Source organism: Drosophila persimilis, unplaced genomic scaffold (assembly GCF_003286085.1).
Source record: "Drosophila persimilis strain 14011-0111.01,24,50 unplaced genomic scaffold, DperRS2 tig00000000-arrow-pilon, whole genome shotgun sequence".
Classification (NCBI taxonomy): Eukaryota; Metazoa; Arthropoda; class Insecta; order Diptera; family Drosophilidae; genus Drosophila; species Drosophila persimilis.
The window spans coordinates 21,822,384-21,844,890 of record NW_020825288.1 but is presented as its reverse complement, the minus strand read 5'-3'; the positions used below and the strand labels follow the sequence as shown (position 1 = coordinate 21,844,890).

At 49.5% G+C, this 22,507-nt stretch overlaps 4 protein-coding genes across 4 annotated transcripts; 1 reads left to right on the top strand and 3 right to left on the bottom strand.

The window, feature by feature from the left end:
• Positions 1-44: 44 nt before the first annotated feature.
• On the bottom strand, positions 45-510 carry LOC6591605. Its single transcript, XM_002017064.2, has 2 exons — positions 444-510; positions 45-376 (listed from the first exon to the last, which is right to left on the bottom strand). The coding sequence occupies exons 1-2, from the start codon at positions 481-483 to the stop codon at positions 84-86; spliced, it is 333 nt and encodes a 110-aa protein (XP_002017100.1). The 5' UTR covers positions 484-510; the 3' UTR covers positions 45-83.
• A 1,168-nt stretch (positions 511-1,678) lies between these two features.
• LOC6591604 (WD repeat-containing protein 3) lies at positions 1,679-4,588 on the top strand. Its single transcript, XM_026987844.1, has 2 exons — positions 1,679-1,836; positions 1,895-4,588. Exons 1-2 carry the CDS (start codon positions 1,679-1,681, stop codon positions 4,503-4,505), a joined length of 2,769 nt encoding a protein of 922 aa, XP_026843645.1. The 3' UTR covers positions 4,506-4,588.
• A 240-nt stretch (positions 4,589-4,828) lies between these two features.
• On the bottom strand, positions 4,829-5,361 carry LOC6591603 (peptidyl-prolyl cis-trans isomerase FKBP2). Its single transcript, XM_002017062.2, has 2 exons — positions 5,197-5,361; positions 4,829-5,131 (listed from the first exon to the last, which is right to left on the bottom strand). The coding sequence occupies exons 1-2, from the start codon at positions 5,344-5,346 to the stop codon at positions 4,862-4,864; spliced, it is 420 nt and encodes a 139-aa protein (XP_002017098.1). The 5' UTR covers positions 5,347-5,361; the 3' UTR covers positions 4,829-4,861.
• A 328-nt stretch (positions 5,362-5,689) lies between these two features.
• On the bottom strand, positions 5,690-21,851 carry LOC6591602 (mucin-5AC). The gene is made up of 5 exons (XM_002017061.2): positions 21,306-21,851; positions 8,211-11,791; positions 7,956-8,052; positions 6,576-7,138; positions 5,690-6,491 (listed from the first exon to the last, which is right to left on the bottom strand). Exons 2-5 carry the CDS (start codon positions 11,516-11,518, stop codon positions 6,254-6,256), a joined length of 4,206 nt encoding a protein of 1,401 aa, XP_002017097.2. The 5' UTR covers positions 11,519-11,791; positions 21,306-21,851; the 3' UTR covers positions 5,690-6,253.
• Positions 21,852-22,507: the final 656 nt, after the last annotated feature.

The window sequence follows — 22,507 nt, the reverse complement described above, 5'->3', positions numbered from 1 at the left end:
TCTGCTCGCCGGTTTCAATTCAATTCAAACTACGTATTTTTATTATTAAATGCATAATTGTAATACATGGAAAGCCTTGCAGCTTACAGCTCCTCGTGGTGGGAGGGGAACTTCTTGAGTATGGCATGGTACAGATTGTAGAAGGCGTAAACTGAAACCGTGATAATCACCAGCAGAGCACCGCCAAAGGCGATGCTGAGGAAGTTTCCGTCGATAATGCCCGCGGATCGATGTCGCTTGGTGGAGAAAATTTCCTCTGTGGATGCAGGATTGTTCTGCTGCTGGGCCGTGCGTTCTGCCATCAGACGCTTCATGGTGCTCAGGCGCTCCCGCAGCACCTCCACCGATTCTGTGTCCAAGTCCGATGCTCCTGTTCCTGTGACGTGCGATAAATCGTTAGTTTTTCACTGAAAATTCAAGTGAATTGGATGCATATCTATTACCAGTGGCTTGGGTAGTGGAAGCACTTGAGTAGGCAGACATTGTTTGTTGTTTGATAAACTATTAATTGAGCAGAAAACGCAGCAGGAGCTAGCTTAAATGAATATTTTATTTCGGTATGGGGTGGTATATAAAATATAACGAGCAGCGCCTGCGCATAACCGACATCGGGTAGTCTTGCCAGATCGTTAAAAAAAAGTAAACGCTATCTGTTTACCGTATTCTGCATACCCTGGGAAATGGATATTATAGAATTGATAAAATGTTTGTCATCTCAAGCTCCATATATGCAGAAACTAGTCAGCCTCTGTTTAATAGCTATATCCACGATATTTTTCGGCTAATTGTCTTCTTACAAAGACCAAGAATAGGTATCGGGATCGAGATATATACATAACATATCAATTTGAGAAAATTTCTTTACTAATTACGTTTTTAAAAACAGTTTGGAAAACAGTATCTATGTATCTATACAAATGCCTATACTCCTATACAAGACACTCATCATATGCATGAATATGTCTAAAGCATATCAATCTGAGAAAAGGGCTTTATTAATTACGTTTTAAAACAGCTTTGAAAACAGTATCTTCATATCAAATTAAGGAAATAGGGTATGCAAATGCACATACTCCGGTTGAGAAGTTACAAGTAAGCAATAACGTGACATTCCATGCTCACTTACGTTACCTGTTTTTTTGTTGACCATTTTTGCTCAAACCTTGTCTTGGATACAATACAATAAAAAGGAGTACTAAAAAGTAGCCAATCTTGTAGTAAATGTATTCGTCAATGCCCTAAATTTATGTGGGCAGAGCTGAGAGTCTTAGATAGCCAGCATTATTCAAGGGAACATCAAAATTGAGCAATAGGAACGATTTTTCGTTTACGTTTACGTTATTACGTTTTTTTCGTTTGACCTTTTTCGCTTAAACCTTTTTTTTTGGAATATCCAATAAAAGCCTGTGTTTAAAATAAGCCAGTCAAGTAGAAAATAGATTAATTAATCGGAAAAAATTATGCGGGCAGGACTAAATGTTCTATTTAGCTAGTAATATTCGAAGGAATATCAAAACTGAGGAATATGTATAAAAGAACTTGAATTCGTCAGTATATTTACGGTATATTTTTGAAATGAGACGGTATATTTCTGGCGATAGATTTGATCGATAAATCGATAAATATCCCTGGAACACGTGAAACGCGCTTGTTGATTTTTTAATTTTTAAATGTTAGAATGGGCTTAACTAAACAATATTTAGCGTATAGGGCTATAGACAGCTTTAATATAATCACATCGGGTCGCGCCAATGTGAACTTTGCCATCGTTGACAAAACCGAGGGGCGGTACGTGGCCGCACCTGCTGCCGAGAATGTCATCATCTGGGATTTGCGGTGAGTGGCTGATCTTAAACAGCAAAAACAGGGTTTAACTAATGTCTATCCCCTCCAGCAAGGGCGATCGGAAGCTGACGCTGCGCCGGGAGAAGTTCGAGGTGACCTGCCTGCGTGTGTCGCCGGATCATCTACACATTGCCGTGGGCTATACCGATGGCATGGTCCAGATCTTTGATCTCAGCTCGGAGAGGTACTACGAGGCCATCTGCACGTTGGCCCTTCACAAGCATGCCGTGAGCATCCTGCGGTATGACCAGCAGGGGATGCGCTTGGTCAGTGGAGGCCTGGACACGGAGCTGGTGGTCGTGGATGTGGTGGAGCAGGCGGGTAGAGCGCGGCTGAGCGGACACAATGCTGCCATCACAGATGCTCACTTTCTGCAGCGCGTGGTGGACCAGAGCATTGTGGTGAGCTGCTCGAAGGACACACAGATCAAATTCTGGAACCTGGAGACGCAGTTCTGCTTCAAAACAATCGTAGACAATCGCACAGAAGTTTGGGCACTGGCCTTCATCGGCGACCTGATGGTGGCGGGAGCCAGCGAGAGTGGAATGAATGTGTATCGCTTGAAGAAACACGACGGCGCTGTTACCGAGACCCTGGAGTCGGCCGTCGAGGGCCTAAGCATAGATGATGAGGATTCGATAAGTCCCATACGCGTGAGCAATTGCGGCATTATTCAGCGCGCAGGCAAGGGCCGCACTGTCAACCTGGTCACCGATTACACTGAGCGCGTCTTGAGCTGCCACGGCACCAACGATCTGATAGAGAACTTTTACATATGCACTGCCGAGGAGGTAAAGCAGCGCCTGGCCAAGCGCCTGAAGAAGGAGAAGAAGGCCGCTGGCGATGATGCCAGCGACGAGGCGCAACTGTCGAAGCAGCAATCACTGAGCGATGAAATCAAGCGACTGGAGAGCATCCGAACCAAACAGAAAATCAAGTCCATCGATGTGGTCTTGGGCCAGAACAAGGAGATGCGTGTTCTGGTCAGTCTGGCCAACAATAGTCTTGTGTTGCATTCGCTCGAAGCCTCGCCCAAGAACCGCAAAGCAGCAGATCCCAGTGTGAAAGTTCTGCGATCCCTCACGCGCCTGGGCCACCAGTCCGAGGTGCGCTCCGTGTGCTTCAGCAATGACTCCCTGGCGGTTGGCTCCGGTGCTGGTGAATCGTTCAAGTTCTGGGACCGCGATGCCATGCAGTGCCTCCGCACAGTTCCCACGGACTATATTCTGTGCTCAAAGTTCGTGCCCGGCGATCACTATGTGCTTTTGGGCATGAAGAGCGGCAAGCTGCTCATTGTGGACGTGGGTGCAGCGGACATTGTGGAGGAGATTCCAGCCCACGAGAACGAACTGTGGTCCATTGCTATGCTGCCGGATCAGAAGGGATGCATTACGGGCAGCGGTGATCAGACTCTCAAGATCTGGACCTTTGAGCTGATTGATGCTGCGGCGGGAGCGGGCGAGAGCAAGGTCCTGTCACTGCTGCACAAGAACACCCTGAAGCTGGAGGAGACTGTGCTCTGTGTGGGCGTCAGTCCGGACATGAAGTATCTGGCCGTGGGACTGCTGGATGCCACCGTCAAGATCTTCTTTCTGGACACCTTCAAGTTCTATCTGTCGCTGTACGGCCACAAGCTGCCCGTGCTCTGCCTCGACATCTCCTACGATTCGAATCTGGTCGTCACCGGGTCTGCTGATCGCAACATAAAGATCTGGGGCCTGAACTTTGGCGACTGTCATCGCTCAATCTTCGCCCACGACGACACGGTAATGTCCGTGCAGTTCATACCCAAAACGCACATGATTTTCAGCTGCGGAAAGGACGGCAAGGTCAAGCAGTGGGACGGCGACTCCTTTGAAAAGATTATCACACTTCCCGGTCACATAGGCGAGGCCTATTCCCTGGCAGTGTCACCCAATGGCCGATTCCTGGTCACCTGCGGATCGGACCGCACTTTGCGAATGTACGAGCGGACGGACGAGACAATCGTGCTGAAGGACGTCCAGGAGGAGGAGCGCGAGCAGATGGAGAATGAGCAGCTTGCCACTGGAGAAGACAACAGCGTGCCCCTGCTGCCCAGCCTGAAGATGGCATCGCGCAAGACGGTGGGCTCGGAGAAAGCGGCCGAGTCCATTCTAGAGTGCCTGGAGATATCGAAGCAGTTTGAGCTTGAGGCTGAGGAGAAACCGGAACTGCACCCTCTGATGCAAGCCCTGCAAGTCAAGAACCCCGTTGATTTTCTAGTCAACACATTCATGCGGATACGTGCATCCGACCTGGAAGAGGCGCTTCTCCTTCTGCCCTTTTCCGTCGTCTGCGAGCTGCTTGAGCGCCTGCCCATCCTGCTAACCCAGCGACCCGATCAACTGGAGCTGCTCTGTCGCGTCACCATATTCCTGTTCAAGGTTCACATGAAGCCCATTTCGGCGACCAAGAGCATGAAGCCGCTGCTGTTGAAACTTCTTACAATGCTCAAGCGGGATGTCGGCCAGCTCCGGGACATCCTCGGCTGGAATCTGCACGGCCTGGCTCTGCTGCAGACCGAAGTGGAGCAGCGCGAGGGCGTACAGCTGTTCCGAGACGCGACCCAGGCTCGTCGCAAGCGCGATAAGAAGCGACGGGAGGCAAGTAAGCGACGACTCCAGATCCAAATGGTCTGAGACGGAGCCCCCTGCAGGGAATCCCTTAGGCTTAGGTGTATTACAACAAATAAACAAAGTTAGTTATTTTTTGATACTAAGTACAAGGAAGGCCGATCCATTTTTTGTGTATTGCAGGGCTTACGATCCTGGGTAAGTAGGTCCTTCCCTGATCTGGCCCTATTTTGACGAGATCTAGCCCGAAACGTTTTTAATGATGAAACATCTGGGCGTGGCACGGTTTTTCGTGAGCTTGAGAGGAAAGTCCACCGATAGGCACCCGAAAAATGTACGGCTCGGGCTCAAGAAGCACGAGTGTTCCCACATTCAATTGAAACAACAGATTTCCTTTTGGCTGCACTTCTCTGGCATTTATTCTACAGCTCTTCAGATCCGGCACGTGGCTCAATCTTGACCATTTCAACATCGAAGACCAGCACGGCATTTGGTGGTATCTTTCCGCCACCGGCTCCACTTGCTCCATAACCCAGCTCGGGGGGAATGGTCAACGTTCGCTTCTCGCTCTCGCACATGCCCAACAATCCTTGGTCCCAGCCCTTGATTACCTGGCGGGCGCCCAGTGTAAATGAAAATGGAGTGGAGCGGGAGTAGCTGCTGTCGAACTCTGTACCATCCTGCAGCGAGCCCTAAATACAGATATTTTAGAGGTTAGATTAGGCCGGAGCCGGCACGCAAGATGGTGTTTTTCTACCTTGTAGTGGACTTGGACCAAATCGCCACTTTTAGCCCTTCTGGTGCAGTTCTCCACCCGCTTCTTGATGCCTATTTTCACCTTGGCCGACTCGTTGGCCAGTGTTGTGGCGAGGAAAGCGAAGAATAACAACAAACAAACCAATTTCATCTTAAAAAGTTTAAAATTAAAAAATCAATATCGGTTCTATTGATAGGCCGTAAATATACCGATGAAAAATAAACTTAGCCCACTTACACCCCTTTCTTTAAACAGGATTTCAACTTGACGTAACCCGCGGGAAATAATACTAATATTAATAACAATAATTATTATTTTTGTGGATCTATCATATCCTTCCCCTTTATGTATTTTATTTCATTTTAATACCCACTGGTCGACAATGGGCTAATCGCTCTCGGCACGGTTACACGGTTCACCGATAGTTGTGTTGTGAACCAATATTTCGCAACTGAACCGATAACCCCCGCGTACATTGAAAAGATTTTGATACTTCTATTGAACGATTGGTTCTTTTCTTTGTATTTCGCAATAATATGAGTGGAATACAGATTTTCGTTTACTTAAGATATACCTTATGTACATTAAAGCTCGTTTAAAATAGATACATACAATTTTGATTACATAATGACTTTCTACAATTAAAATATGGAAAAATTCCAATCATATTTTACCTGTTCCGGCCAGTAGGGGCCCCCTGTACCGTACATCTATACGATCCAGTGCAAAAACAAAAATGTACATTATAAATATGCAACAGATTATCAAGAGATATACAAAATGTACGATTATATCACAATAATAAAGGAATACATACATTTTTTAAATGATATTCAAAGCCCGACAAAATAATGACGATAAATCAATCAGGTGCAAAAACATTCAACACAATTGCATGCGTAGCAGCGTACGAGATAATACTAAATTAGAATCATATTTCATATACTCTCTATATCGATATCTATATAGTTGCGGCTCTGGAGTGCTGGAAATATCCGAAAATTCGCATTCGGATTCGACTCAAAGTGGGACGCCAACGACTACGCCTCTCCCTCCCTCAATTATCATTGTTGGATAGATTTGTGATCTTTGTGGCATACATGCTGGCCACCTTGTAGATAAATTCATACTGCTCCTTGGTCTGAACAGCGCTGGCGCGTCCGCGCCGCACATAGTATACCAGCTGCGGAATGTCCACGGACCGCTTGGGTGTCTCCAAGCTGCGAATGGCCATGTCCGAGGCAATGATGGTGCCGGTACGACCCGTACCTGGAGAACAATGAACTGTTAGCGGTCTAAACGGGGGGGAGGAGGGAGGTACAAAGAAACGAAACAATTAACAAGCCATGCAAGACGCCACCGGATTAATCCACACTTACCCCTGCTGGGTGCGAGTGGCTGTGCCCCTGCTGCCCACGTTTCCATTAATCTCGTTGCTGGAGGAGGTGCTCCCCACCTCAGCCTTGCCTCCAGCTGCCTCCGCATCCACCGATGACTCCGCCGTCGATGACTTATCCTTCAGATCGCTGGCCTGCTGCTCCAGGCAATACGACTTCAGGGAGGAGCGTGCCTCCAGCAGCATGGCAATGATGGGCGCCTCCTCCGCTGGGACACCCGCCTCTGGCCACTTGTACCAGTAGTGCGTCAGCTCGCGGCACTCCTCGCCATCCACACGCTTCAGCATGAGCGTCGAAATGGCGTACTTGTCCTTGACCTCTCGATTCTTGAGCGTCACCTGGTAGTCCCCATAGCTGCTGTGATTGTCCAGCGTCGCCGAGGGCGGCAGGTATTCGGCGCACTTTTCGATTCCGTTCTCGCTGAGGTCCGTGGCCTGGATGATCACACGCGACTGCTGCTCCCAGATCATGCGCCAGAAGTCGCTCGTTGTGCTCTCCATTGGTGCCTGGCAGGCTATATAGTAGTTGGGGGCATCCCGTGGGCCCTGTAGATCAAGGGGAAGGGAATAGCGTGAGTAATGACATAACCATTAATTAAAACTTGTTGTGACTGCCTCTGCCTCCCACTCCCTCTCACATTCAATGAATGTTTGTTGAGCAGTTGTGCGCGCGCATTTCTGATAAACGGCCATAAAATCGCACGACTGCCGAATGCCGACTGGCGATGTAAATCTCGGGGGCCAGCGCTATCGCCAGGTGCATTGTGTCGCATGATTGCACTCCCTCCAAGTCGTCACGCGTCACGCGTGACTGCGACTCCTCTCTGAAGCTCAGAGGGTGTTCCGCTGTCTGTCCAGGTGAGATCTGTGTGTTCTGTCCTGCATTCGACAGTCGACGGTTCGTGATGTAAGGGCATTTACACTTCGCTGCCGCTTGACGGCACAACTTTCGCTTCTTTCTGGCAATTATGATGATCATTACATTGCCTTTCGCTCAAGCTAAAGCTCATTTGCTTGCTCACAGAGTGGAGTCGAGTGGAGTGGAATTGAGGAGGCTCTTGCAACAAAACAAAGACTGCTGAATCTACAAGTATTCCACAGTCATGGCCAGTCTCATGAGGCGTGTAATTATTCGGGCGCCATGTTTAATAGGCCCTCGCGGGAGAAGAAGCAGCCCTCGCCGCCTCGTCATGCAAGGCTCGTCCCGAAAAACGGCCGCTGCAACAGCCCACAACCCATCCAGAGGCCCATCTCTGCCTCTCATTCACGTGTCTAGGGATGGAAGGAAGGGCATCGTTACCCCCCACTCGACAGTTGATTGTTTCTCTGTCTCGGCGACGCCTTCGTTTCATCGTTTGCTTACCCGAACATAATTGGCATTAATGTATTCCGTTTTGTCATCATCGCCGCGTCGCTGGAGCACCACACGCGTCTCAGGAAGCGGAATCACGTTGGCGTAGCTGCGGTTCCAAGATGAGTCACCATTCATTCGAGTTGATATTTGTGTGGAAAAGCAGGAAGATATGTCAGTTATTAATCCAAAAACAATGATGGGAACCATCAATTAATTATAAACTTTATGGAGTGGGTTGGGGGTGGGGACGGGGGGGTCACTCACCGATTCTTGTCCTCACAGCCCGCTGGCACCTCGTCCGCCCGCGCTATGATTTGCGGCACATCCCTGAACTCCTCGAAAATGCTGGAGCGTCGCTCCAGAAACTTTCCCAGCTCCACGGCGGACAGGAGATTGTGCCGCAGCGAGGGATCGTCGAAGGCCGCATTCCCGTAGGTGCGTTTCGAGGCACGCAGGTCCCTGCCCTTGCGCCGCACACTCCCCAGCACAGAGACATTGTCCAGGGAGTAGGCGTCGAGGCTGACGGGCCGGCACCGCTGGCCATAGGACATTTGCTTCTGGCGCTTTCGCATCAGGTAGAGGAAGGCCACCAGGAGGATCAAGGCCACCACTCCGATGACGCTCACCGTGATGGCAATGATCACGTTCACGTCGGTGCCTCCGCCCTGGCCGCCGCTGCCCATATCGTTGGGAAATGCAGCCATAATCATGGGCGGAGCTCCGGTATCACTGGGCAGGATCGAAGGCATAAAAGGGTCTTCGGTGGTGGCAGAACCCACAGGATGTGGCATGCTGGTTGTGTTCTCCGGCAGCATACTGATCGGTGGACTAATACTGCTGCTCGAGATGGCTTCTGTTGGAGTTGGGACCGTCGTTGTGGTCGTTGTTGGTTTGGTTGTGCTATCATCCAGCAGGGATATCAAAGGCGGTTGCATTTCAGTCGTTGTTTTTGCAGTTGTAGTGCTGCTGCTGCTGCTGGTTGTGTCTTCTGTTGTGGTTGTTGTGGTTGTGCCGTTTCCTGCCATATTTTTGGCTAACGACTGCTCTGGCTCCTCAATAACTTGTTTTTCGTGCACTTCATCCACCTGTTGTTGGCCTTTGCCAGTGTCGTTCTCCTCATCGTAATGCTCATCCGACGACGGCGATGGCGACGGCAACAGTGGAGGTCCCTTTGCACCTGTTGCTGCTTTGCCCGCTTCCCTCCCGTCCAAAGCTGCCCCAGTCCCTGCCCCTGTCCCTGCCCCAGTTGTTGCTGTTGCCAGGCCCTGGCTTGTTGTTGTGGCCGCCTCCCCGATGTTATTCGTTTCCAGCGAGGATTCGTGTTCGGTGTTCTCCTTCGGTCCGAGGTCACTGAACAGGGGGGTAGCCTGTGTGGCCGTTGCGGCAGGTGTTTCACCTCCGTTGGCCTCTGTTATGCTTTGGGCCACACTGTTGTTCACAAAGTTCTCCCTTGTATCGGTTTTCTTGTCATTGGCCGCATCTTGGGTTCCCTTGGGTTCTTCCTTTGATTTTCTCTGTGGATCTATTGCTGGAGGAGGTGGCACTGTTGCCGTTTCTAAATTCACTTCATTGCTAATTTGGACAATTTCCGTTGGCGTTGGCGTTGCCTCTTCTGTTGTCGTTGTTGTTGTTGCCACAGTTGTTGTTGTACTCGTAGTTGTAGTGGTTGTTGCTGCTGCTGCTGTTGTTGTTGTTGTGGCAATAACAATTTCTGTTTTTTGTTCACTTAACTCGAACTGCGGCACCGTCGTAGTCGTCGTCGTAGTCGTCGTCGGGCTCGTGCTTGCGCTCTCCTCGACAGCCGCTCGAATACTAACTGCTGTTGTCGTGGGGGTCGCCTCTTGCTGTTGCTGTTGCTGTTGCTCCCTCTCGTGGGGCCTCTCTGGCTGTGGGGAGACATTGATGACGTCGTCGCTTTCGTTCGAGTGCTTAAACGGTGTCGGTGGCGGTGCTTTCATTGCCATTTCAGTTGTGTTGGGATTGGGATTGGGTCTGGGTCTGGGGCTGGAACTGGCGTCGTCGTTCAATCCACTTAAACCCTCATCGCTGGTGGTCGTTATTGCCGCCGTAGTCATCTCTGGATCTGGCTCTGCCGCCCACACAGGTGACACATGTTGAACGGCCGCCAACGGGGCTGATGACTCCGTTGTAGTTTCTGTGGCAGTGGAAGTGGCAGTTGCAATTGCCATTGCAGCTGTTGTTAGCTCTAGTTTTTCGGTTGGCTCTTCTTCTGTTGTTGCAGGGGCAGGGGCTGGGGCATGTCCTTCTGTTAAATTCGCTTTAGATGTTGTTGCCTCTGTAACCGGCAGCTGTTGTGCCACAAGCTCCGGTGAACGGACACTAGTAGTGGTCTCTGGCCTGGCAGTGGATGTCAGCACATCCTGTTCTGAGGATGCCTTGGCCACAGTCGAGTTTTCTACAGGCTCGGGTGATGTTGTCAGATTGAGTCCTCCCCCACCTCCTGCCGCTACCAAAGGAGCAAGTGTTGTCTCCTCCCTTGTGGCAGGTGTCGTCTGCTCCTCCAACGATTCTGTGGTGCCCTGCATTGCCTCTTCGGTGGCATCCAGTGTGGTGCTGACTGCAAACTCCGTTCGGTTCTCGGGCATTGAGGAGGGGGACTGCATCATGGCGATCTGCTGCCAGTCCAGGAGATTCTTCTCCTTGTGGAGCTCCACTTCCGTTTGGTTCTGTGCCGGCGGCTCTATATCGTTTGTGAGCTCTGTGGCAGAGCTGTTTGAAGGCATAAATAGCGGCCCCATCGTTGTGGCAGTTCCCGGCATGGAAGTAGATATTTCCATGGCCATCGGAGGACTCTTTGGCACCGACTTCATCCCCGCCAGACTCCACACCTCCGCTGTGTTGGGGAGCATCAGCTGCTGGGCGTTGGTGGAGTTTTCGCTAATGAATTTGGCCCGCTTTTCCGGCAGCTGGCGGATCGTGGACTCGGACGTGGACTCTTCAATGGCATTCTCGTTGGAGGCAAAGGGCAGAGCAGTGGTCGTGGTCGTGGTAGTGGTCGTGGTCTTTGGCAGTGCCCTGAGCTTCATGGGCGTGACAGGAGAGGCCGGCTGGGCTTCTGTGGTGGATGCAACGACCTGCATGGAACGACCATGGTCTGTGGATCGATTGGGATTGGCTGCTTCCTCTGTGATCTTTTGGATTCCCGCCTCTGCTCCTTCCTTTGTGATCTTTTGAATGCCTTCCTCTCCTGCTTCCTCTGTGATCTTTTGGATTCCTGCCTCTCCTGCTTCCTCTGTGATCTTTTGGATGGCTTCTGTTGTTGTTGTTGTTGCTGCTGTTGTTGTTGTGGTGGCAGGATCTTGTTTTACTATAGCTTCTTCTGTGGCTGCCACTGCCACAGTTGGTGTCTCTTGCGCTGCTGCTGCTGCTGCTGTAACAATGTCAGGGTCAATGGAAGTGCCAATCGCAGTCGCAGTCGCTGTGGAAGTGGAAGTGGAAGTGGCACCATCCATGCCACTGCCAGGGGTTTCGTTTTTGGTTTCTCTTTTCGCAATGAAACGTGCCTGCGTTACGGCCAGCATTATGGCCAAAACGACGACGACGACGACCATCGCTAAGCCGTCGCTTAGTCCACGGCCCGCACGCATTTTGTCTCTCTTTCGCACACGCACACTCACACTCAACGCTCTAGCTGTCTCTGTTGCACTCGCTGTCCCGTGTCTGGGTCTGTGGGTCAAGTGAAAAATTCTACTTTGGGCCCTAAAACGCAGTCTAGTGTTTCTCTGTTGCTGTTTTGCCGGTTCAAAGGTTTAAAAATACATTTTTCTCGATTCATTCGCCATTCCTTTGGGCATTCCTCGCTTCCATGTTGTCCAGAGTACTCTCTGAAAGAAAAGAGAGGGAATTGCGTTTAGTTTCTTGTGTGAAATGGAACCTACATCGAGGTTCGATGGCATTCCCACGTTCAAATATTCTACAGGGAAAGTTTTCCCTCTCTATAATCGGAGCTCTGTCCGTATCTGGTCTGTGTAATTATTGTCGCATTAAGACACGTTCGTTGACATGCCGGAGTCCCCTCCGGGTCTGTCTGGGTACACACTCCTCAGGTTCAAGGTCGAGTGTTTGCTCAGAGGGGGGCAAGGGGCATATGGGGCATGGTTAAATATAAACCCAATTACGGACAAATATGGACTCTGAAGTTCTGCTGCCACTCTCTGGGACTCTCCTCCATTGAAGCGGAACCGCACAAAAGTTCATTCCACTCGAGTGTCAAAATATCAGAGTATCGGCGTGTCAGAGAGTGTTTACCGCCGCCATCACCATCTCCGACGCCTCCATGCGGCGACGACGCCGACGACGACGAGGTGCAGTGTTGCGGGTTCATTCAACTGCGGGTTCAGTTCATGGCATGCCCCACGGTCTCGTCTCAACTCCCAATAATAACTCGTACACAAAAATAAATACATTAATAGGTGCGGGTGTAGGTGGGTGTCTCAGGGGAGTGGAGAGTTCCATTGTGTTCCATTCACCATGGTTATCGCTGGCCCGATGGGGTTGTTGTTATCTACCGATTGCATGCAACCCCAAATCCACCCACCGCACCGCCTCAAGGTGGCACCCACCCCCTCCCTCCCCGCCTGTAAGCCTTCCATCCCGTGATGGCAATTAACGCTAAAAGCCCCCGTTAATGACATTTCCCTTTGGGTGTCAGAGTGGGTGTGGCACCTCCCTCTACCTTGGGGGGGGGGGCAGGAGGACTGCTTTCTCAATGAAGCTCGTTTCGAGCCTAAAATATGGCCAGAATCATGGCTTCTCCCTTCGTAGCTTCAGATTCGTTCGGATGACTAATAATTTCTGGTATCTCTCTATATACGTCTACGTGTGTTCGTGTGTGCGTGTGTGTGTGTGTGTGTGCGTGCCACTGATAAGATTTGTTTAAGCAACAAAACAAAACACACAAACGGAGCAAAGGGTGAGCGGGGGGGGGGGGGGGGGGGGGGGGGGGGGGGGTGGGGGGAGCAAAAATCACCGCAACAAGTACAATATTTTGTAATTCTTTTTTTTTAATATTTTTTGAATGTCACCGTTGCTGCTGCCGCTGCTGATAAGAAGCCAACGGTAAAGGTAAATCGTTGTCAAGTGGAGGCCAGAAGTAAGTCATAAAATATGCCACAATGATTGCCCCCCGAGAACAGGGAGCAGGGAGCAGAATACGGCCTACAGGAGGGTGGGTTCCAGTTGAATTGATTTCGTTGCAGCTTTATCGAGTATTTTTCGAAAGATTTTCTTATGATATTTTGCTAAAATGAATACCAATCGATTAAGTAGATTCTAGCGAACATAAAAAGGCCCCATAGTATCCACAATACGAATAAAGAACTCGATTTCGATGAAGATCAGGAATTTTATATTGGCTAATGGGCTCTACATGTCAGCAGATGTTAATTATACATGACTTTCTACATGCTACATCTGAGCCACCCAAAAAGTATGCAATGAAATAATAAAATGTTGCTAGCGAATGTTGCGAATTGTGTAAATTCATATTAATGGTGCCCAAAAGTATGCCATGAATTAAATTAAGCAAATGACTAATCTGAAATGTTAAAGCCCAAAAATATGCCACAGATAAGCTGCAAATTGGTGTGTAGTGGAAAGAGGATGGAAGACGAAGAGGCGTCCCAATTTCCTTTTTCCACCTATTTTCCAGCTATTAGGTGATTGCATTGCAGACAGTACCACGTAATCAATATCGTCTGGGTGCGCTATAGCCAGCGGCAGGGGAGGAGAGCAGACAAAGGCACTTTGGATGTACTGAACCCTCCACTTAACCCAAATGAGACCCACAGTAGTGCCCGCAGGTTGTGTTGTGGCTGGAAACGTGACTCTCCTTAGAGAGATAGAGAGGCATCCATGGCAAGTGCATCTCATGGCCATGAAAAGGGGGTAATGGGAGAAGATGCAGACGGAGGGGAAGGGGGGGCAGCGGCGGTGTGGCAACCAGCAATGTGGCTGCAGAGTATAACCATTTCCGCTTCAGCAGCACGCACTGAGGATGAACGAATGGCTTAGAATGGAATGGTCTGATGGTCCGTTGAATGGGCGCTTACCAAAGACCCAAAGAACGATGACGCTGACTGTCGATGATCGTCCGATGATCGAGGATTATGGCAGATCGCGCAAGAATTTTAAACCAGTTTCTGCGGCCCAGTAAAGCTGCAACGACTCGCCTCGAATTCGATTTGCAATTATGATTTCACTTGCATTTCAATTGCCGCAAAAAGTGGAGTGGAAATGGGAGGAGGCTTCTCCCGGCAATCCGAATGATCTTGCGATAATGATAGTCATTTGGAGAGTCTCTGCGGGGGGTTTATGTTTTTCCGGACTTGCGATGGATCCCCATCAGATGATGGGCTATAATACTGTGGGTATTTCCCCAATTAAAAGCCAATTCTGACTTAACCCAAATCTGGAGATGCTGTGTGGAGTTCCATGGAATTCTAATAGCTAGTCTCTCGACGCTACGTTGCGTACCCGCTCTGGAGTCTAGGAACAACTACATACATAGTTCCAGGGAAAATGGCAGCAGCCGCGGCAGATGCTTATCAATAATAAATAGCAAGCGGGTCTGGTGTGCTGCTCCGAAATCAACCAAGTGGAATGCCAAAGACAAGAGGCGCCTCTGCTTGGGGCACGCTGTTTGTGTTTTGTTTTGTTTTGAGCTCGTGATTTACCGCAAGAGACACACACATAACTGTATTGTAAGCCTCTCTCGTCTGTCTGTTTATTGAAGAAGTATTCATTAGAGGTTCCACTCGGCGAAGGTGCCAGCGAATGGCAGGTGCGAATTTGATCTTCATTATATTTTTCTATTTATGGACTCCACTCCACACCTCCTTTCATTGATCTCTCACTCCACATTCGATATTCTTTTGTGGCGTTGAGATTCCCTTCCATCGATGTTGGCTTTTGGCTCTTGGCCGATGACTCATTTGCATTTAAAATTTGCTTATATCATGTGTGTTTTATATAGCCACGAATTTGTATATAAATTTCTTTCTTTCCGGCAAAGATTGCCCGCCCGAGGCTGAACTTTCGGGGCTGCGGAATGGGTTTATAGAAAATCGAAATTAATTCCCAAACTCAAAATCGAACTTCAATCTCCAGTTCGGAGTCAAAATTCATCAATCGGAAGCCAACGGCTGTTGCTGCGAATCCGCCGGCAAATGCCGCAGATACAGATACAGATACAGATACAGATTCATCATTCATCAATTGTTGACCTTGCTGGGGCCAGTGCTTTTGGCGTTTATTGAACCGAGCCAAAAGAAAAAAACTACTTGGACGTTGGCTAATCAAATTCCAAAAGCAGCTTTTGGATTCATTAATTTTGTGTATTTGTGGGAAAATAATCATCATTTTCCATTTTCTGGTATATTTATCTGCTGCCCAATGCCCAATTCACGGTAATTCACTTCATTGAAAGCCACAGTCCCTCCTTTGTTGGTCATAAATCGTTCAGATATGCATGTCCTGTCCTCCGAGATATGAGTCCTGGCCACGCAACCTGCAAGTTAACCCAAAAACCACGAAATGTCCGAGCATTTGTCCATTCTAGAGACTGGTGTCTCTGTCGCTTATCTGTCGTGGGGCATGCTTCCAGCAATTACCTGTAATTGCAGCGCACGGTGGGAGGGGGTTAGGGGGGAGGGGTGGGTGTACCATATGCAGTACTTGTGCTGCATAATTGTGCCTGCCATTAATGCAATTGAACAATTAGGAGGCCTGCCACAAATGCAAATCAAACACATACCCGTCGTATGTCCCGTGGGTAGATAGATATCCATCTAATGTTGTGGCCATATTTCATGTTCCCATTCTGTCCCCCCTTTCGTTTTTGGGTCACCCACCATTCGCCTCGCTGTTTGTGCCTCAATTCGTTTCCCTGCAAATCGTGAAATTAGTCAACTCTGAGCGTGCCCCAGCCCCAGCCCCATCCCCAGCCCCACCTCCAGCCCCAGCCCCAGCTCCAGCCCCAGCGACAAGTCTCGGGGAGCTGACAAATTTGCTTGGTTTGCTTTTAATTTGTGCTCCTTTGTTGGAGCAATCGCAATCGGCATCGCAGTAAGCGGTTTATGGATGTGTCTCCATTCATGATTTGATTGATGCCACACCACACACACACACACACACACACACACACACACACACAGGCAATCTGGAGCAATGTTTCGTCATTGTGGGGAAATTCCTCTCTGTGGCGCTGCCCTTTCGCATTGGATTGGAGCCCAAAACCGATTTGAATGTCAGCATTTCAGCGTTCGACAAATTGGGGCCTTCTGCCGCTGCTACTGTCGCCGGACGTGGCTCTGACTGTGGCCGAAAAAAAAGCAAGGTAATTCCAACAGCATTGGGGCTGCTGGCTGCTGGCTGTTCGGCTGATCCACGATCCACGATCCACGATCCATGGCTGTTGTTTGCTGTAACGTGTACTAGTTTGGCTGGTTGTCTTTTTGTTCGTTTGTTTGCTAATTGCAGGGCCAGGGGGACGAGGAGGGGGGCGCTAGAGTTACAGCCACAGCGCAGCCGCAAAGTGAACCGAATTGAGGTTACTCCATCACCAGGCGGACAGGCGGGGCGGACAGGGACGGAGATGAGTTAACATTTCACGCATGCCCCTCGCACGGCAGTGGCTTTGGGAATGCATTAGACAGACGTGACTCATGATGGTGGTTGGGTGGTTGGGTTCATTGTTGTTTTTTGGGGGGGGAGTTACGTACGAATCCGCCGCCTCCAGGGGCCAAAGGCGGGCGAGCACGGGGTAACAATGCAAATGTTGCAGCAGCAGCAGCGATGGCAGCGAATAATTTTGCGCAAGGTAAGCGATCTGCAGCAGAACCGCCGCGACACCACCACCTGCCCTGCCCTGCCCCCTCACGCCTCAATGGAGCTCCAAAGAAAGCAAAAGTAGGTGCAACCAAAGCACTTTTACTTTTCGCCTCCCACAGATACATTTCCAATTTCCACAGTGGCAGTGGCAGATCGTTTTTCGAGACAAGTTTTTCCCCTCTGCTGCTGCCACTAAACGGGTTTCGCTCCACGCTCCATTCGCTTAGGAGAGTGTCACTGATTGAGTGTCCCCCCCCCCCCCCCCCCCCCCTCTCTCCCCCCTCTCTCTAGTGGGCGTTGCCGCCTCCAGGTTACAGATCGTTATATAATCCGCCACCCGGCGAGCTGGCTCTCTCTCTCTTCTCTTCTCTATCGAGAAAGAGATTTCTCCCACGCTCCCATCCGATTCAAACTCTTTTTTTTTTTGGCACTTTTTCTTTGCGGCATTCATTATAATTATTACTTTACACAAATTAGCCGCCGCCAAGACACTTTCCCCATCTCCATTCTCCAGAGTGAGAGCAACTTATCGGAAATTGGTTTTTTTTTCTCTTTCTTTTGTTTTGTGGGTCAAGACTTCTCCGCGCTCCGCTCTCCGCCCTCCCCCTCTGCGGCCTTCGCGAATCTCCGCTCAACCCATGACGAGTGCTAATTGAAGATGAGGAGCCCCGAGGGTTCAAGGTCTGGTCTGTGGAGTTGATTGATTAGCACTGCCCCGCTAACCGCCTGCCCAGGGACTCCACTCGCTCCAGATCGGCAGACAAGACCCTTTTTGGCCCGATCCCAGCCCCGGCGAGTGCGCAATAGACGGTTTAGCTCTTAGGCCCGGCTTTCAGGTGGGGAATATTGTAGTTACGAATTGTTTGTGGCTGTCCAGATAATCGAATTCATATAAATTCATTTGCATATCATAAAACAAAGCGGGGAATGCCCCTAGAGAGCAGGTTTTCGGGCACCACAAACTGGTTTTTGCCTCGAGAACTTGGTCCAAAGTGCAGTAGAGATCTCGAGTTCATTCGCCAAATTACAGAAAAAATACTAAACAAATATTAAGGTAGCATCTGTATGCAAATGTGGCACCGGCACACTTGCCACTTGCCACTCGCAGCCCGAAGGCAGGGCAAACAAATGGAGGCAAAAGGCAAAAGCACGACCCCATCCGAAAAGGTAAACAAAAGGCAATACTCGTGCATTAAGAATGCATTAGGTGTGGCATGTGTGGCAACATCTGTGTGTGGCGGCACAAGAAACCGAATTCAGAATTCGAAATTCTGCTAAATGGCTTTCTGCTTTCAAGCAGCGCGAAAACTAGTTCAGAGGCTGCCTTGAGGCGGGCACACGAGTGTGTGGTGTGTGGCATGCACCCAAAACGAGGTTGACTTCCTGCACACACACACACGCACACGACCCCCCGGAGACAGGGACAGAGACAGTGACAGAGACAGAGACAGAGACAGAACCCAAGATGTAACTACGAAATGATGGCAAAATGCTGGTCTTAATTCAATTACGTCCAATCAGTGCCCCCGCCCAAGTGTCTGCTGCCTGGCGATTGTTGTTCGCTTGTTCGCTTGTCGCTGGGGCATGTGTGGCAAGTGTCGTTTCTAGAATTGAATTAATATTACAATGGTCAAAGCTCTCTCTGGCTAGTGGAAAAGCTCCCCCGCACCTGCCTGGGATTTACTTTACGGCTAAAGAATGCAACTTCCTGGAGATGCCACAAAAGTTGGGGCAAGTTCAACCCACCTGTCACCTGAAACTGAAATAAAGTTTTAATTAAATTAAGCCAAAGGGAAATGCAAGGGGAACACAGTGGAAAGAGAAGAGGAATGGAATGGAATGGAACGGAATGGAACGGAATGCACTGCTATGGCAATGCTGTGGGTGGGAGGGAGATCACTGGCACGTCTCTAATGGAAGGGCATCCATACGGGACAGAGGAAACGATGCTCCGTCTACTAGGGAGGGGTTGTCTATTTTGTCTATTTTCTCTGTGATTCTCTGAACTAAAAGAACAATTTTCAAAGCAAAAGAAAGCAAGACCCAAAAAGTAGGAACACCGCACGAATCGAACCACAAGATAAGCGATGAAGCGACGAAGCGATGAAGCGATGAAAGACGAGAGCCAGAAACCAGAAAAACACAAAAAACAAAAGCCAAGAACGGGAGAAACGAATGCGAATCCAAAGACAAAAGCAAAGCAAATGGCAGAGAGAGAGAGAGAGAGAGGGAGACAAAAACAAAGCTCATAGGTCAGGTCTCAGGGGGCAAGCGCTGCTCTCTTTGCTCTCTGCCCTTCCATTCGATGGCAGTAGAAGGAGAAGAAGAAGGAGAAGAGGCATGCATCAAGTATAGTATTTATGTTAGTAAGACGGACCTTAATGACCAGACATCGGGGAGTCATCAAGGTGTGCTGCATGCAATTAGGGGCAAGAGTGGAGTGTGAAAGTGGAGCATGGAGCATGGTGCATGGGGCATGGAGCATCCCAGCAGATACGATGCCGCTTAAAGAGCGATTGAGCACGGATCAAGATCATCTTTCAACGTATTAGATTAGAGCCACTACTGAGGGGGTGGGGAGGGGGGGATGATAAGATCCAAACACTGGTACGTGCGGATGGGCATGGCTGGGGGCGATTTCCCCCTCTGGCAATCGGTATTCTAAGAAGCTTTCCAATATCTCACACTCGAATGTGCACTGCACTCGGCGACTCTCCTCCGATTCTCGATTCTCGATTCTCTGCCACACACAAAGGCAGGCACGTCTCGAATCTCAAACAGTCGTCGTCGTTCCACACACAAAAAATTCTTCGTCCGAAACGTGACTCACAGCCAGCGATCTCTTTGTGAACTGAAGATACCTTCGCCAGCGAATAGGGCACTTCAGCAGGAGGACCATCGCCCATCGACCATCGACCATCGACCGACCGGTTTCCTCGATTCTCTGTGGCAACATTCCAGAGACTCTCCGCTGGCCACCGCTACCTGGAAATGATTTTCGTTTCGTCATCGAGCCTCTGCGGCTCATTTGGCATTCAAAACGTTTATTTATTAGCTTAGCCCGCAGCCCGCAGCCCCCCCAGCCGGAGACCCAAGACCCAGCCCATTATCCAGCGATTTATGCTGAAAACCCGACATGCCGCCGCATAATGCATAATGTATTCTCACTCGCATTTGTTTTTCTGAGGCTTCGGCTCTGTTTGCTGTTGCAGTTGCAGTTGCAGTTGCAGCCATTGTTGCTGCCTTTCGGCTCTTGCCGCTGCTAAGTAACCTCTAATTAAATTGTTGTCTGTGGCAGCAGCGTCTCGGCCTTGGCTTAAAGCTTTCGATGCTGCTGGAGCTGCAACTGCGAGAGTCTTCGTTTCGTTGTTGCTTTGGAATTTCCCACCTCGTTAGCTCATTGGAAGCCCGAAAATATGGTGTCGTAAGAGCATTCTAGCTAGAGATCCTTGCATTGCTCCTTGGGAATGTCCCAAACGAGTGGTGGATAGACCAATGCCATGGCATTGAAGTGTGCCGTAAGGAGAACTAGATATTTTTTAACGCTTAAAATACTGTTGTTGCACCGAACGTGCCACATGTGCGGCCTGGCCGGGCAGGCGGGCAGGCGGGCAGGCAGGCAGGCAACATGTTCCACGTTTCGCAATGGACAGAATTATGGCTTATTTAATAATAATAATTGTTTTAGCAGCAGCGTTTCCACATCAAACCCCGCACACATGTGCGAAACTTAGTACAGCGGACGATATTATATTTATTTCTGGCGCGCATTAAAATGGAATCCGAATTATAACAAAGCGCAGAAAGGAAAAGCAACACCAGCAGCACCAACAACAAAAGAAGTAATTAACACAAGAGAGAACGGTATAGGGGAGTGACTCGACTAAAGGGATACCCAGCAGAGGCCACAGCATATGTGCATAAGCCGAAACTAACTGTTTCTTCCCAACTACACGGGCGATGGGTGGAAAAGCTTTCTTCAGCAGCACGGGGTATAGATCCCTTCCCTGCCCGCTCTCGCCAAGCTAGCTTCCATTTAAAATGTACACTAAAACAACGTACCCCCTGTACACTGGGTATTAAAACAGCACAGAGTCAGAAGTAGAAAAAAAAACATAAAAAAACAACAAGGCAGTGAATGATGTTGAAAGTCGTTTTGCGGGTTTGACCACTGACGGCCCCCGTGTGCTTTGCTCCGCTCTCTCGTGGTTCGCCCGATCTCTCACCCAAAGCCGAGCTCTGCTGCCGAGAGCTTAAGCTTTAGATTGTCAACCGCGCAGGCCAGGGCAGAGAGTAGGATAGCAAGAGAAGGGAGTAGGAGAGGGGAGAGGGAGAGGCTGACAGACTTACTCACCAAAATAAATGTTTTTTTATAGACTTCTGGAGAGTAGTGTTCGCCCCCCATCCCCTCTTTTCGCCTGGCACCAGGTAGCTCCAATTGTAAATGAACTATTTCAGCACCTTTCTTAATTTAACGGTTTAATGGCTTATTGTTGTTGAAACACTCACTTTTTTTGGTTTATTTACTTGGAACTTCGGAGCGGCTTGGGTTGCTTCCGCGTTGCCAACAACAATAGAATGTGAATAAATGAAATGTGGGTGTTGTGTTGTATTTAGTTTGCGATTCTCCGATATTTCCTGATTCTCTGATGATTATTGGCCTTACACTTTTCTCTCTCGGACATTAAACACTTGACTTGTGCGATTTCTAATGCTAATGGCTGGAAATGGCCATTAAATTGCAATTTCAATTAACATATTTCACTGGAATTGCACTTTCAGGCAACTCGGACTCTTTCCTTTCGGTTTCCTCCTCCTCCTCCTCCGCCAACACACACGCGCGCTCTTTTTCCGGCCGTCTGTTGCTTTTTGCTTTGCTTCTGTTTTGCGGGTTTACTTCACTCGATTTCCGTAAAATAGAACACACACATAAATTTCAAATTTTTTTTCTTTGTGCCTATCCTAGACACTTGTATATTTATTAAACACAAAAACACCAAAAATATCTATAAACATGCCCCGACAGCAGCAGCGGAGAGCAGCACACACGACCGTCTCGTTCGATGGCCAAACAAGCTTTGGGGCTGCGGTGCCTCTGCCTCTGCCACGGAGCAAGTGGAAATGAGAGGGAGAGAGACGCACACACACACACAAGCACAGACAGCAGCCGCAGCAGAGAGTGGCGCTGCTGTGAGTAGGCGGCGCTGACGCCGACGGCAGCCGCAGAGCTGCGCATGTCTGCAAGCAGAATGCATTTTTCGAATCCCCTTATCAGAGAAGCCACGTTCCTGTGATTCCTTCAGGAATGTGTGCGTGTGTACGTGTGGCCAGACGTTACCTGGCAACACCGCCTGTGTACACCCACAACAAATCTCAGGCCTGTGGCAGGGGCAGAACAGGTTCCACACATCTCCAGTTTCCTTCTCCGCCCCCTACTCTGAGGTTTGTGTTTGCCAAACAAAACGCATGGCTGCCTGCAGCTGAGACAGACGCCTCCTCGGACACACCGGAAATCGCTGGACAGACATAAACATGGAATGTTTACTTTACGGAAACATTTTAAGGGCGTTCCTCGCCTGATAAGTATGGCTGGGGGGGATGGGGATGGGGTACAAACGCCCCTCGAATTACAAACTAAATGATATCCCGCCCATTTTTGCCAGCTGCCGGCGACTGGCACCCAACACTCGAATGGGAACTCCTTTGTTTCG

Bases quoted from the DNA above. Each gene is read 5' to 3' on its own strand.
- LOC6591604 (XM_026987844.1), top strand. From the start codon at position 1,679: ATGGGCTTAACTAAACAATATTTAGCGTATAGGGCTATAGACAGCTTT. The intron at 1,837-1,894 runs GTGAGTGGCTGA...TATCCCCTCCAG, and splicing joins GTCATCATCTGGGATTTGCG to CAAGGGCGATCGGAAGCTGA.
- LOC6591602 (XM_002017061.2), bottom strand. From the start codon at position 11,518: ATGGTCGTCGTCGTCGTCGTTTTGGCCATAATGCTGGCCGTAACGCAG. The intron at 8,053-8,210 runs GTGAGTGACCCC...TTGGAACCGCAG, and splicing joins GGCTGTGAGGACAAGAATCG to CTACGCCAACGTGATTCCGC. The intron at 7,139-7,955 runs GTAAGCAAACGA...CTTGATCTACAG, and splicing joins TTAATGCCAATTATGTTCGG to GGCCCACGGGATGCCCCCAA.
- LOC6591603 (XM_002017062.2), bottom strand. From the start codon at position 5,346: ATGAAATTGGTTTGTTTGTTGTTATTCTTCGCTTTCCTCGCCACAACA. The intron at 5,132-5,196 runs GTAGAAAAACAC...ATCTGTATTTAG, and splicing joins TGGTCCAAGTCCACTACAAG to GGCTCGCTGCAGGATGGTAC.
- LOC6591605 (XM_002017064.2), bottom strand. From the start codon at position 483: ATGTCTGCCTACTCAAGTGCTTCCACTACCCAAGCCACTG. The intron at 377-443 runs GTAATAGATATG...CGCACGTCACAG, and splicing joins TTCCACTACCCAAGCCACTG to GAACAGGAGCATCGGACTTG.